The 12,725-nt window shown below is 39.7% G+C and overlaps 1 protein-coding gene across 1 annotated transcript in view; it reads right to left on the bottom strand.

Moving 5' to 3' along the window:
* TSHR (thyroid stimulating hormone receptor) overlaps positions 1–12,725 on the bottom strand; it is a 94,173-nt gene that overhangs the window by 46,631 nt on the left and 34,817 nt on the right. Inside the window, exons 3-4 of the mRNA XM_029057588.2 lie at positions 11,406–11,477; positions 6,355–6,429 (exon numbers count right to left, since the gene is read on the bottom strand). Coding sequence (XP_028913421.1) covers positions 6,355–6,429; positions 11,406–11,477 — 147 coding nt within the window. The remainder of the gene's footprint in view (positions 1–6,354; positions 6,430–11,405; positions 11,478–12,725) is intronic.

Below are 12,725 nucleotides of genomic sequence, written 5' to 3'. Positions count from 1 at the left end.
GAAGGGGAGTGACATGCCCAGATCGTTTCTGCAGGAAGATGAGCCGGGCAGCGGAGTGAAGAATAGACTGGAGCGGGGCGAGAGAGGAGGAAGGGAGATCAGAGAGAAGGCTGACACAGTAGTCTAGCCGGGATATAACGAGAGCCCGTAGCAGTAAGGTAGCCGTTTGGGTGGAGAGGAAAGGGCGGATCTTGGCGATATTGTAAAGGTGAAACCGGCAGGTCTTGGTAACGGATAGGATGTGTGGGGTGAATGAGAGAGACGAGTCAAGGATGACACCAAGTTTGCGGGCCCCTCCATTTCTGCCCCTCCTACCTCCCCTGATGATAAAGAGGCAGGACCGAGAGCCACGTGCCTTCCCCAGCTCTGGGCTGCAGCTGGGAATCTCCAAGCTCTACCAGCCATACCCCCATGGGTCACCTACCTCTAGAGCCATTCCCGGACGCAGGAGTCCAAGCATCGAGGAGAAAATGTTAGCCTGGTATGAGACTAAATATGCATCAGAACAACCTTCCAACTAATGACCTCCTTTTTCATAAATCACCCCCCTCAACAGACCCACTGCTTGCATCAGCATCACTGGTAACTCAAGATCCCTCGAGTAACAATATGGTGGGTATTGACTTTGCAGGGTGGATGCTATTTTTTAATCACTGAAGGGAGCTTAAATAGCAGGGTGGTCTTCGTGTTGTCAATCTCTGGGATGCATAATGTCTCTCCTTTTTAGGAATGAGGGTGATGATGAAAGATGTGCATAAGAGCAGAAATGCATCCCAGTGTTATCATAGACCTCTTTTCGTCACTGGAAGATGTCAGACCTGGTCAAAGTTGCTTCCTTCTGAAAGAGGACATGGACTTCCCTATTAGATTTTGAATACCCTCTTAGAATGGCAATTGTTAAGTGCTTGCTATGTGCCAGACATTATACTATGTGCTAGGTTACATACAAGCTAATAAGGTTGGACACATCCATATCCCGCATGGGGCTACCAGTCTTAATCCTTATTTTACCCGTGAGGGAATTGAGGCATAGAGAAGTTAAGTGATTTGCCAAAGGTCACACAGCACATAAATTGTGGGGCTGGAATGAGAGTGCAGATCCTCTGACTACCAGGCTTGTGATCTTTCCACTAGGCTGTGTTCCTTCCCAAAGAAGCTTATTCTCCAATTAAGCCCCTCCTAATGCGGGACTATTTCTTCCAGTTCCAACTGGGTTTTGGAAAGGGGCAATGGGGAGGACTGGGTCATTCGGGAGAGAGACAGAAAGACCTTGGAAAAAGCTTGTACTCTTGACCCCTTCATTACCCATCCTTGGGGAAAAATAAATAAAAATAAAAAAAAATAAACCATCCAAAACAACTAGATATCTAATTGAGCAATATTTTGTCAATCTGTAATTCACCTTTCTTAGGTTTCCAATGGAAGGAAAATTGAAGTGGAACTTGTAACTGGGCAGTCAGCTCCTCCATTAATCAGCTAACAACATTTTGGCCCACAACCGATTGACTTAATCCAGCCTCTTATTGCTTTGGGTGGAGGGGAGGGAGGGGCCCTCTGTTTTGTTTTTATTTCTCTAAACCTCCATATCCAATCTTGGGAAGAGCCAAAAAACCATCCTTCTGAGATCTCACTCACTCAGTGAAATCAGCCTTGTGGCAGGCACACAAATCCTCCTAACCTGAAGCCAAAATGAGATGAGAAACCAGAAATCTAAAATTTGGGGTCGTGTAGGATAGGAGATAGGGCAGATTGGGATCGAGAAACAATCCAATCATCTGCAACAACTGAGGAAACTACTCGTGGCTGTCAGTACTCCCCAAAATTATTCGGCCCATTGACAATATTGATTATAGATCTTGACCAATAGTTCATCACTAAAATGATGAAACAGACTGAAACACAATTTGAGGGTGGCTGTCATTCCACTGAGGCTAGGTACCAGGAATGGAAATTCAGGCGAGGACCGACTGAACAGTGTAAACTGGAAGATGACATAACAAGAGGAGAGGGATTCAGACAAAGTATGAAATAAGAGAACAGAGTTGATTGTCGACTCTAAGCTCCTCCTTCTAGACTGTACGATCCTTGTGGGCTGGGAATGTGTCTACCAACTCTGTTATAGTATATTCTCCCAAGCGCTTAGTACAGTGTTCTGCACACAGTAAGTGCTCAATACATACCATTGATTGATTGATCAGAAGAAGCTTGCATGGTACCTACTCTGACAATGACATAGTCTCCCCTTTTCATGTGAACTAAATACTCCTACAATCCCCTAAAATAATGTGAAAAGGATTCCAGGTTAAAAAAAGAAACCAGTTGAAAGATGATTAACTAAAAAAACAACACTCCCACCCTTGAACAGGTATCACTCTTCCTCTCAGAGACATAAAAGTGGCTTCACGCTCCAGTCTGTTTTAAACAAATTCTTTGATAATCACTGTTGAATATTATTTTAGTAGCAGCACACCAGACACATTATGGAACAGGAGAACATAAAATAAACATACAACGGAGATATTTATAATCTAGCAATTCTTGTCCTTGAGAGAGTAATGAAATCAACCCTACAATAGTTGACACCAAAAGAGTTTACAAATTTCAGGTTTTTGGAGGAGTTTCAGGGAAACTCTCACATTTCAAAAAGACTTTCCATAAGAGATCTCACATTATGAAAGTTGAAAATTCTCCAAGTCGTCTGGCTGACTGATCCATGTGTTTTTGTGGTTCTTTTAAACTGTACTAAATTGTTTGTTGTTTTTGTAGTTGGCAGTGGACAGAAAGCCAATAGCGAGTGCATTTTTCTAATGTTGACTGTCACTGATGAACCAAAAAAACTCCCTCAGAGGAGTGGCATTACCCATTCTTTCACTCAGAGTCCCAAAGGATACATAGGTTCCACTTAGTTAAGGCAAGAAAACATTGAAAAGGTTGAAAATGTCTCTGAAGACAACATTCTTTTTAAAAATAAGCACTGCAAATGCAGTTGCAGCTCTATGGCATTGAGTCTTTCTAAGAGGAAGGTGGAAATGCCTGATTTTCAAAGGATAATATAGTTGAAGTACAGGCACCAACACCACTCTACCTGTTCACGTAAACACCGACAGACACCCTCAGCCTGCTGAGCTCTCCATAATGCCCGGAGTTTACAGATCGGATTTTCAGTCCCAGAGGAACTGATTTTCTCCCCAGATCTTCTTAACAAAGAATTCTGCCCTGAATTTACTTTCGGAAGTTCATTCATTCATGCATTCAATCATATTTACTGAGCACTTACTGTGTGCAGAGCACTGTACTAAGTGCTTGGGAGAGTACAATACAACCATAAACAGACACATTACCTGCCCACATTGAGCTTATAGTCTAGAGGGGGGAGTTATTATCTACATTTAATTTGTGCACATTGCAGTGGGCACACGTGAAGAAAAATAAGCAATTTTCTCAAAAACCTGCAAAAAACCCATCATGACCATTCATTAAAGGAGTTCACCTGTACTAGAGTTCCAGCCCATAGTTGGCTTAAAAAGCCACCTTCCAGGAAATGGATCCCCCTCTAGACTGTATATTCATCATGGGCAGGGAATGTGTCTGTTTAACGTTATATTGTACTCTCCCAATCGCTTAGTACAGTGCTCTGCCCACAGAAAGCGCTCAATAAGTACGGTTAACTGACTGACTGTATCAATGGCAGTTTTGAACTCCCAATCATAACAGCTCCATCTTTATTATTCATTCATTGATTCAATCGTATTCACTGAGCACTTACTGTGTGCAGAGCACTGTACTAAGCCCTTGGGAGAGAACAATACAACAATAAAAAGATCCATTCCCTGCCCATAATGAGCTTAAAGTCCACAGGGGAAAACAGACATTAATATAAATAAAGTAGAGATATGTAATTAAGTGCTGAGGAGCTGGGAGGGGGGATGAATAAAGGGAGCAAGTCAGGGTGACAGAAGGAAGTGGGAGAAGAGGAAAGGCGGGCTTAGTCAGGGAAGGCCTCTTGGAAGAGATGTGCCTTCACTAGACCTAAGTTTGAATCAAAGATCTAGTGAATAGCAATCCTGGAAATCTAAGGGGCTGTATATTTCCTGTATCTGCTTCTTCCCTAGAGAATGTCACCAGAAGTAACCTTTCCCCTTGAGAATGTTATCGAGTCACATTCCAACCATCTCCCCATTAACTTGTTTGGTGGTTTTGTACCATGACCTAGGGTCTATCTACTGACAGTCCAAAGCAGAACCTAAATATAATCTGGATGGATGAAAAGTCAATTAGGTCAATGGAGTCCACTGCTTAGAGTGAAGGGCAATGGCAGAGCTAGGCTCAGAGATGTGCAGCACAACTGAGTTCATGTAATGTGCTCATCTCTACTTCAACTTCCTGCATACCAAATTCACTTCAACTGAAAAGACAAAGGAGAGCACCCACTGAGAAAAAGGTCTGACATTTAGTCTGAAAGAGAGATAACACTGAAAAGTTCTTTCAGAGATGATGTTCTGTAGAGATGAAGCATTTCAGTAAACACCAGTAATAGAGCAATATATCCTGATATTTTAGATAAGGACCCTTAAACTTTCTAACTATCCATATTTGAACTTTCCTATTCTCTCATGCTGCAATTATGGAAAATTAAACATCTCATTTCTCTTAAACAAATCAGGATGCTTGAATCATATAGCCAGAAAAAAAAGGAAAACTCACATATTAGTTCTGAGTGTTTACTTAAGCCTTATGTTTTGTGTCCTACCTGGTTAAAAAACCTTTCATTTCATATCCATCCAAGCTACAGTCATTCTATCATCTGAGCTGGGTCTTTTGCAGGTGAAAATCGATATAATGGGATCAATTCTGCCCAGAAAATGTCCTGTCAGTTCCTGAACTTTCACCAGCCTACAAAACAAACCCTTTGACAGATTAGAAAACTTGAAAAACAAGGTTTATTTCAGAGGGGAAAAATGTCAGTGAAATGCATTTTTTTCCTGGTATTATCTACATTCAAGGCATATGTTCATTAGGGGAATTGACTATTCTCTATGGCTAAATAATAGAACCTCTAGGAAGTTATTTTCCCAAGTCTTTAAAATATATGACAGGTGGAGGCGAGGCAATATAGTAATGCTAGCCATGTCCAAGTAAAATATCATAGACTTCTAGTCATTTTTAGCCTCCTCTCTATCCCTGTAGGAAAATGGTGAAAACCTCATTATTAAAATGATTAACTATGATAAAATACCAAAAGGATTCATTTTTCACTAATTACATTTCAAAGATGGAAAAGAAAAGCAAAAGTGAAGTTCAACAGCTAATGGACTCAGTGATTAATTTGAATGGCTGTAAAAACTAATAATTAAATCTAAATTCCTAACATCATCTTTTACACTGGCTTTCACCCTATCATTGAAATTATCACTCAAGAAGTTAAACCTGTTCTACAGACAGGAAGAAATAAGCACAAGAAGAGTGGAGATGGATTAAAGAAACAGGAGGAGGAAGAAAAACGGTTTAGAGTTAAGGAAATGAGAATATTCATATGATGTAATGACACAGAGTTAGCTAATGACTATCCTCCTTTTATACTGTGTACTGAGGCACACAGTAGTTCAGTAATTTGTCCTGGGTCACAAGGAAGCCAAAGAGAAACAGCATAACCTTGTGGAAAAAGCAAAGGCCTGGAAATCAGAGGAACTGAGCTCTAATCCGAGCTCGGCCACTTGCCAGCTGTGTGACCTTGGACAGATCACTTAACTTCTCTGAGCCTCAGTTTCTTCAACTGTAAAAGGAGGATTCAATAGACTGTGAGCTCCATTAGGGACAGGGACTGTGTATGGCCTGATTAACTTGTATTTACCACAATGCTTAGAATAGAGCTTGACACATAGTAAGCACTTAATTACCGTTAATAAAAAGTAGAGCCAAGACTAGAATCTAAATCCCTCTCTTCCCACCTCAGTTCCTTTACACTCTATTGGGTGTTCCAGCAGTTTGCAGATAGATGAAGACAGTGTAAAATACAAACAAATTATTTGTAAATACAAATAAAAAAAAATTTGAGTATCTACAAGAGAAAAAGAGGCTAAGGGATAGAAGAAATAATAAGGCTAATAGCAGAAATGGTTCCAGGAGTATATAAAAATACCAAGGAAAGGAGTCTAAGAGAAATACTGACAAAGATGTTTCTTTTTAAAAAAAGATACTCTTGAAAGTATGAAATAATTCAATTGTATTCATTGAGCATTAACTGTGTGTAGAGCAACTCTACTAAGCACTTGAGGGAGTACAATGCGAAAAAAAAACCAGGAATAATGGTGGTCCTTTCAGAAGTAAGATCAGATCATTTTTCATTTTACTTACATGTGAGTCAGTTTTCTCAAACTGTAGAATGAATAGGTTTCCAGTCGTTCAAGAGTGGCATCTATGGACACGTAGCTAAACATCACAAACATTGAAAAAAATGAGACATTTAATGGGGAGTATGAGAAATTTAAAAAGGATTATGGACTACCAATATTGTACCCTTTTTAAGGTGTGATCTACAGGAATGTACTGCAGAAAAGACTCTTGGAGAAAGGTGGGAATTCAGGAAATAAAATATTAGAGAAGGAAAAAGAGGTTCACAGGAATGAAATTCAGGGATTAAGCCAAGAGCCTGTTGCTACAGCTCCTATACTTGCCTTTATACTGGTCTTAAAATGGACTTTTTCCATGGATATTGTTCAAGGTCAAAGTAAAACATTTTTCTTCTGTTTTTTTATGTCAGTGGAAAATAAACAAACAAACCTCCAAAGAATCCATTAAGCAATGATGAATGAAATGGTCTCTTCAAACCCTTCTTGACATGAAGATGACTAACCCAATTGCTCTAATGATTATTTTCTATTCAAAGAGATCTCCTTGGCATTCTGGAACTAACCATTAACAGATGGTGCATACCTTTGACATTTTCTCGATTATGCCTAGCTGAGGAGCATTTTCATTGATGAGATGTTTGTAAGAAGAGCTCTATCTGCCAGTTCTCAAATTCTTCTCATAGTGTTCATTGCTCTTGTGCTAATGGCTCTGTAGATTCTATTTTTAATTTCTTATTACCTATCCTTTAAACAATTGTACTTGGAGGGCTGAGCTACAGGTCTCTTTAGATGACATCATTGGAATTATTTGGAACGAAACTTCATATTTTCAATATTGGAAAACAAGTGAGACAGTGGAAAGAAAGAATTTCACAGCAGGAGTACAGGTAGGATTGGTTTAAAATAATAAAAAAACTAATAATCATATTCTTAACAAAAGCTTCAGCCCTGACTATTTATTCTGTATCATCCTCTGGGTTTCATACTTCAACTTTCTGTGCTTCATTTTCAGATTTATGACCACCTTAATGTTTCACAGAGCTTTAGTAGGGTAGCTAGTCCTCAAGAACAGGAATGGAGTCTACGAAATGCATTGTACTTTTCCATTTGCTTAGTATAGTATTCAGCACAAAGTAAACACTCACTAAATACCACTGATTGCTCTTCACACTATTGCAATTTGTGGAGGGGGAGAAATGGAATTGTTCCTATTGGTGTCTAGAATGATGTTGTCTTGTTTTTGTTTTGCTCCATTTTGCTTTGCTGTCTGTCTCTCCTGTTTAGACTGTTAGCCTATCATTGGGCAGAGATTGTCTCTATCTGTTGCTGAATTGTACATTCCAAGCACTTAGTACAGTGCTCTGCACATAGTAAGTGCTCAATAAATACTATTGAATGAATGAATGAATTTCCCCAGCTAGTAAGGAAATACAAGGAAATGATTAGCATTAGCTCTACAGAGCCATTAGCACAAGAGTAATGAACACTATGAGAAGAATTTGAGAACTGGCAGATAGAGCTCTTTTTACAAACATCTCATCAATGAAAATGCTCCTTAGCTAGGCATAATTGAGAAAATGTCAAAAGTATGCACCATCTGTTAATGGTTAGTTCCAGAATGCCAAGGAGATCTCTTTGAATAGAAAATAATCATTAGAGCAATTGGGTTAGTCATCTTCATGTCAAGGAGGGTTTGAAGAGACCATTTCATTCATCACTGCTTAAGAAAAATCATAGTGGCAGTTTGACTCTTCCTTGTAATGAGAAATGAGGCCGAGGAAAAGATGAAGCGTGAGGAGAGAAAACAGCATTCTTCTTTCTCACAGCCAAGCAGAAGAGGAGAAAGAAGATTAATATACAGACATGCCCTTTTTTAAATCTGGTGTAAATCCCCTCCTCAGACAAATCCCATCATTTATGCCTCTTTCTCATTACTTTAAATTACTTAAAATCCCTTAAAATTAAAATTAATTCATTCATCATGCAATGAATGAATACTCTCTTTTCCATTACACAGATAAAATAACGCTCATATTTTGGACAATGGGTCATGACTATGTCAACCTCACTAACTGCCCTACTCTGTTCTCTAATCAAGTTTGGTAAATTTAGAAGCCACATATGAAATAATCTGCTGAAGCTACCATTATAGCTTCCTTCCTCAACCAATCAATCATATTTATTGAAAGCTTACTGTGTGCTGCGCTCCCAAGCTCTTGGGTGAGTACAATGTAACAAAGTTGGTAGACATATTCCCCACACACAATGAGCAAGTCCTCAATTTCTCATAACCTTTTATTTAAACAACTTGTACTTGTCTTGATGCCTTAACCATCAATTCTCCCTTGTCTCCAGCTCTTTCTTCATACCTTCATAATTCCTTCTCATGTCCTTGACTCTAGGAAGCACATTAATTAAAAATGAATCAGTGGTATTTCTTAAGCTCTTACTGTGTGCCGAGCATGGTTCTAGGCACTTGAGAGAGTATGATATAACAGAGTTAGTAGACACATTCCCTGTCCCCAGGAGCTTACCTTCTGGAGGGATAATTGTGGTGTTTAAAGACCTACTATGTACCAAGCACTATTTTAAGTGCTAGGGTAGATCCAAAATAATCGTCGGACATATTCCCTGTTCCACGTGGGGCTCTCAGTCTAAGTAGGAGGGAAAACAGGTACTGAATCCCCATTTTATAGGGAAAAAAACTGAGGCACAGAGTGGTTAAATGACTTGCCCAAGATCACAAAGCAGGCAGGTGGTGAAGCTGTGACTAGAACCTAAGCCCACACTCCTTCTGCTGATCATGGTACTCACTGCCTGCTTCATTACTCTCCTATTCCCAGCTCTGAGAATTACGATATTCTGCTTCATTTACCTAAAGAACCACTCAGGTTCTCCTGGAAAAAATAAATTGTTTCCTGTTCCTCCAATTCCTTCTGTTCACTCTTTCCAGAGCTAAACTTCATAGAAGCCATCTGGAACAGCACCCCTTAGCAGCCTTGTAGGTAATTGCAAGAAATCTTCAGATGAAAAAAAATTTCCCCAGTTCCTGAAGTTTTCATTTACCAACTATCACCCCTTACTCTTCAATGACCAGGTCCATGTCTTTCTACTCATCTACTCTACTCACATCACTAGAAAAGATGTTTTGCATGTTAAGGCTGCAGGAGGCTACCACTTGATTGTTTGGGTGGGGCCTCCATTCTGTTACTGGAAATTTTCATAATAATAATAATGATAATAATAAATTGTATTTTTTAAGCGCTTACTATGTGCCAGGCACTTTACTAAGCCCTGGGGTACATGCAAGATAATACGGTCAGGCATAATCTCTGTCCTACATAGACCTCACAGTCATTCATTCATTCAATTGTATTTATTGAGTGCTTACTGTGTGCAGAGTACTGTAATAAGCCTTTAGGAGAGTATAATACAACAATAAACAGATACATTCCCTGCCAACAACAAGCTTCTTAATCCCATTTTACAGATGAGTTAACTGAAGCACAGAGAAGTGACACAAGGTCACACAGCAGACAAGTGGCAGAGCTGGAATAAGAGCCCAGTTCCTCTGACTCCCAGACCCATGTTCTTTCCACTAGGCCATGCTGTTCTCAATCTTCGTATATTTTATTATTAAGTTTTTATTGGCCCAGATGCCTTGAACTTAAATTCAGTTTTATTAGCCTCATTCTTAAAAGTTTCAGGCACAAAAATTCCATGGCAGTTATAGTAACGATCACAGAAAAGAATTATTTGAGAACTATCATACTAAAGTGTGCATACAAGCACCTGGTTTCATCAAGTCCCCGCACGCTCCGCTCCTCTGCCGCCCACCTCCTCGCCGTCCCTCGGTCTCGCCTATCCCGCCGTCGACCCCTGGGTCACGTCCTCCCGCGGTCCTGGAACGCCCTCCCTCCTCACCTCCGCCAAACTGATTCTCTTTCCCTCTTCAAAACCTTACTTAAAAATCACCTCCTCCAAGAGGCCTTCCCAGACTGAGCTCCTCTTCCCCCTCTACTCCCTCTGCCATCCCCCCTTTACCTCTCCGCAGCTAAAGCCTCATTTTCCCCTTTTCCCTCTGCTCCTCCACCTCTCTCTTCCCATCCCCACAGCACTGTACTCGTCCGCTCAACTGTATATATTTTCGTTACCCTATTTATTTTGTTAATGAATTGTACATCGCCTTGATTCTATTTAGTTGCCATTGTTTTTACGAGATGTTCTTCCCCTTGACGCTGTTTAGTGCCATTGTTCTTGTCTGTCCGTCTCCCCCGATTAGACTGTAAGCCCGTCAAACGGCAGGGACTGTCTCTATCTGTTGCCGACTTGTTCATCCCAAGCGCTTAGTACAGTGCTCTGCACATAGTAAGCGCTCAATAAATACTATTGAATGAATGAATGAATCAAGTACCTTTTGTGGTCTTTCAGCCAAAAATATGCTCCCCAAAACTTTAAACCAGAATTTTAATGACAAGCAAATCCTAGGTAATTTAGATCCACTGCTTGAGGTCGCAAATTGTTAAGGTTCCTGAAGATGAAATAATTAGTTAGAGTCCTGATTTCTGCTCTCTGCCTTCACTCTTCTTCCTTGTCTCAGCCCTTTTCCTCATGCCTTTCTTCCCATTTAACTGTAATGTGAATTCAATGAGTGATCTAAATTTAATCCAATAGGCTGTTAATACTGCAGTTTTTGTCACATAGTACACTGGAAATGGAAATAGTTGTTTTACACATTCATACAAGTTGCCACGATAGATATTTGTTTATCTAAACAATCTCCCAAGGCAGAAGGAATTCCTTTTCCTTCTCAAAGAAGGTTGAACTATTTTAAAACTGTAGAATCATTGCCACTTCCTATAGAGAGAAACTTATTTGTACTTTAAGCTTTTAGTATATTAAATTCTATAATAATGGAATAACTAGGGATCTAATACTTTAACCAACTTTAAAGCACATGTGGAATAGTGCTTTCAGGGTTTGCATTTGAATAAAGCAATTTTTAAAAGGCTTTTCAGAAGTAAACACTTTGAAATGCAAAAAAATATAACTTACATTCTGGAAATGTTGGGTAGATTTGAAAATGCTTCTCTGGGAATTGTTTTCAGGTGAGTCTCCATAAACCTCCTGGGAAAATAAGAGAGGCTAGAGGTCAATTGGAATCCATTAAATGTTTCCATAACTGATGCAAATTTCAGGAACATATTTCTAAAATCCAGGCAGCTTTAAAAATATTGGCCTAATCAAAAACCAAAAAAAAAAAAAAAGAATAGGACCAATGGAGAAGATATCCACCACTTGGGCAGTGCAATGGCTGATGGAAAACTGATTAGGATGTGGACAACATATATCCCTGTATTTGAAGAAGAATAAAAGATGAGACGGTTTCTTGACATTGACTCAATTTAATTTCCTACATAATATTCTAAGTACATCAGTGTTTCAAAGAGAATAAATTTGCCAAGTCATGTCAAAAGCTATTGAAAGGTACCTCTTGGATATTAAAGTAGTAATAGTAATTATGGTCTTTGTTAAGCACTTACAATGTGCCTGCACTGTTCTAAGCACATGTGCCACACAGGGTTCACAGTCTTAGTTCCCCTTTTACAGATGAGGTACATAGAAGTTAAATGACTTCCTCAAGGCCACACAGCAGACTAGTGGTGGAGCTGGGATTAGAGCCCAGGTCCTTCTGACTCCCAGGCCCATGCTCTTATCCACTAGGTCTCTTTGCTTCTCAAAGAACATAACACTAAGAGAGATGGGGGTCTTTGATGTTTAGGCCTGAATTCCAAAGGTGAAGGGTATTTAAATTTGAAGCTATTTGTTTAACTGTGTCCTTCTGTATGACCACATCTGCTGGAAGACTTTAAAAATTCTTTAGTTACTCTCCTCAGAGGGAAAGGTGGAGGAATGGCTGTCATTTTCCAGTCTTATTGTAAGTATTATAACTGTAGTATTTGTTATGCACTTGCATAATCAGGTCTGATAGGATCCCTGTCCCACAGGAGGCAGTCTAAGGGGGAGGAAGTACAAGCATTGAATCCCCATTTTACAGATGAGGAAATGGAAGCACACAGGTGACTTGCCTGTTATTTTAATATTGATATTTTTTATGAAATAATTATTTCTTCTACCATCCTGCTGGGTTGGCAACACAGTTGTTCTTCCCTGTCTGCCTACTGCCTCTAGTGATGTTTTCTTTCAACTTCCCGGTTACCTCAAAGAAGAATTGCTGCAGTGATTGAAATACTGCTGCCACTTGCTTAACCAAAACCCTGTTTCCCAGGGAAATTGTTAAACTGGAAAAAAAAGCCCTCAGTAGTTGGTTGGTCAGAGGGTGGTCAGTCGGCCACTTGCCACCCATGGTGTGTT

The sequence above is a fragment of the Ornithorhynchus anatinus genome, chromosome 1, assembly GCF_004115215.2.
Source record: "Ornithorhynchus anatinus isolate Pmale09 chromosome 1, mOrnAna1.pri.v4, whole genome shotgun sequence".
In the NCBI taxonomy this organism is placed as follows: Eukaryota; Metazoa; Chordata; class Mammalia; order Monotremata; family Ornithorhynchidae; genus Ornithorhynchus; species Ornithorhynchus anatinus.
This window is presented reverse-complemented; position numbering and strand designations above follow the sequence as displayed.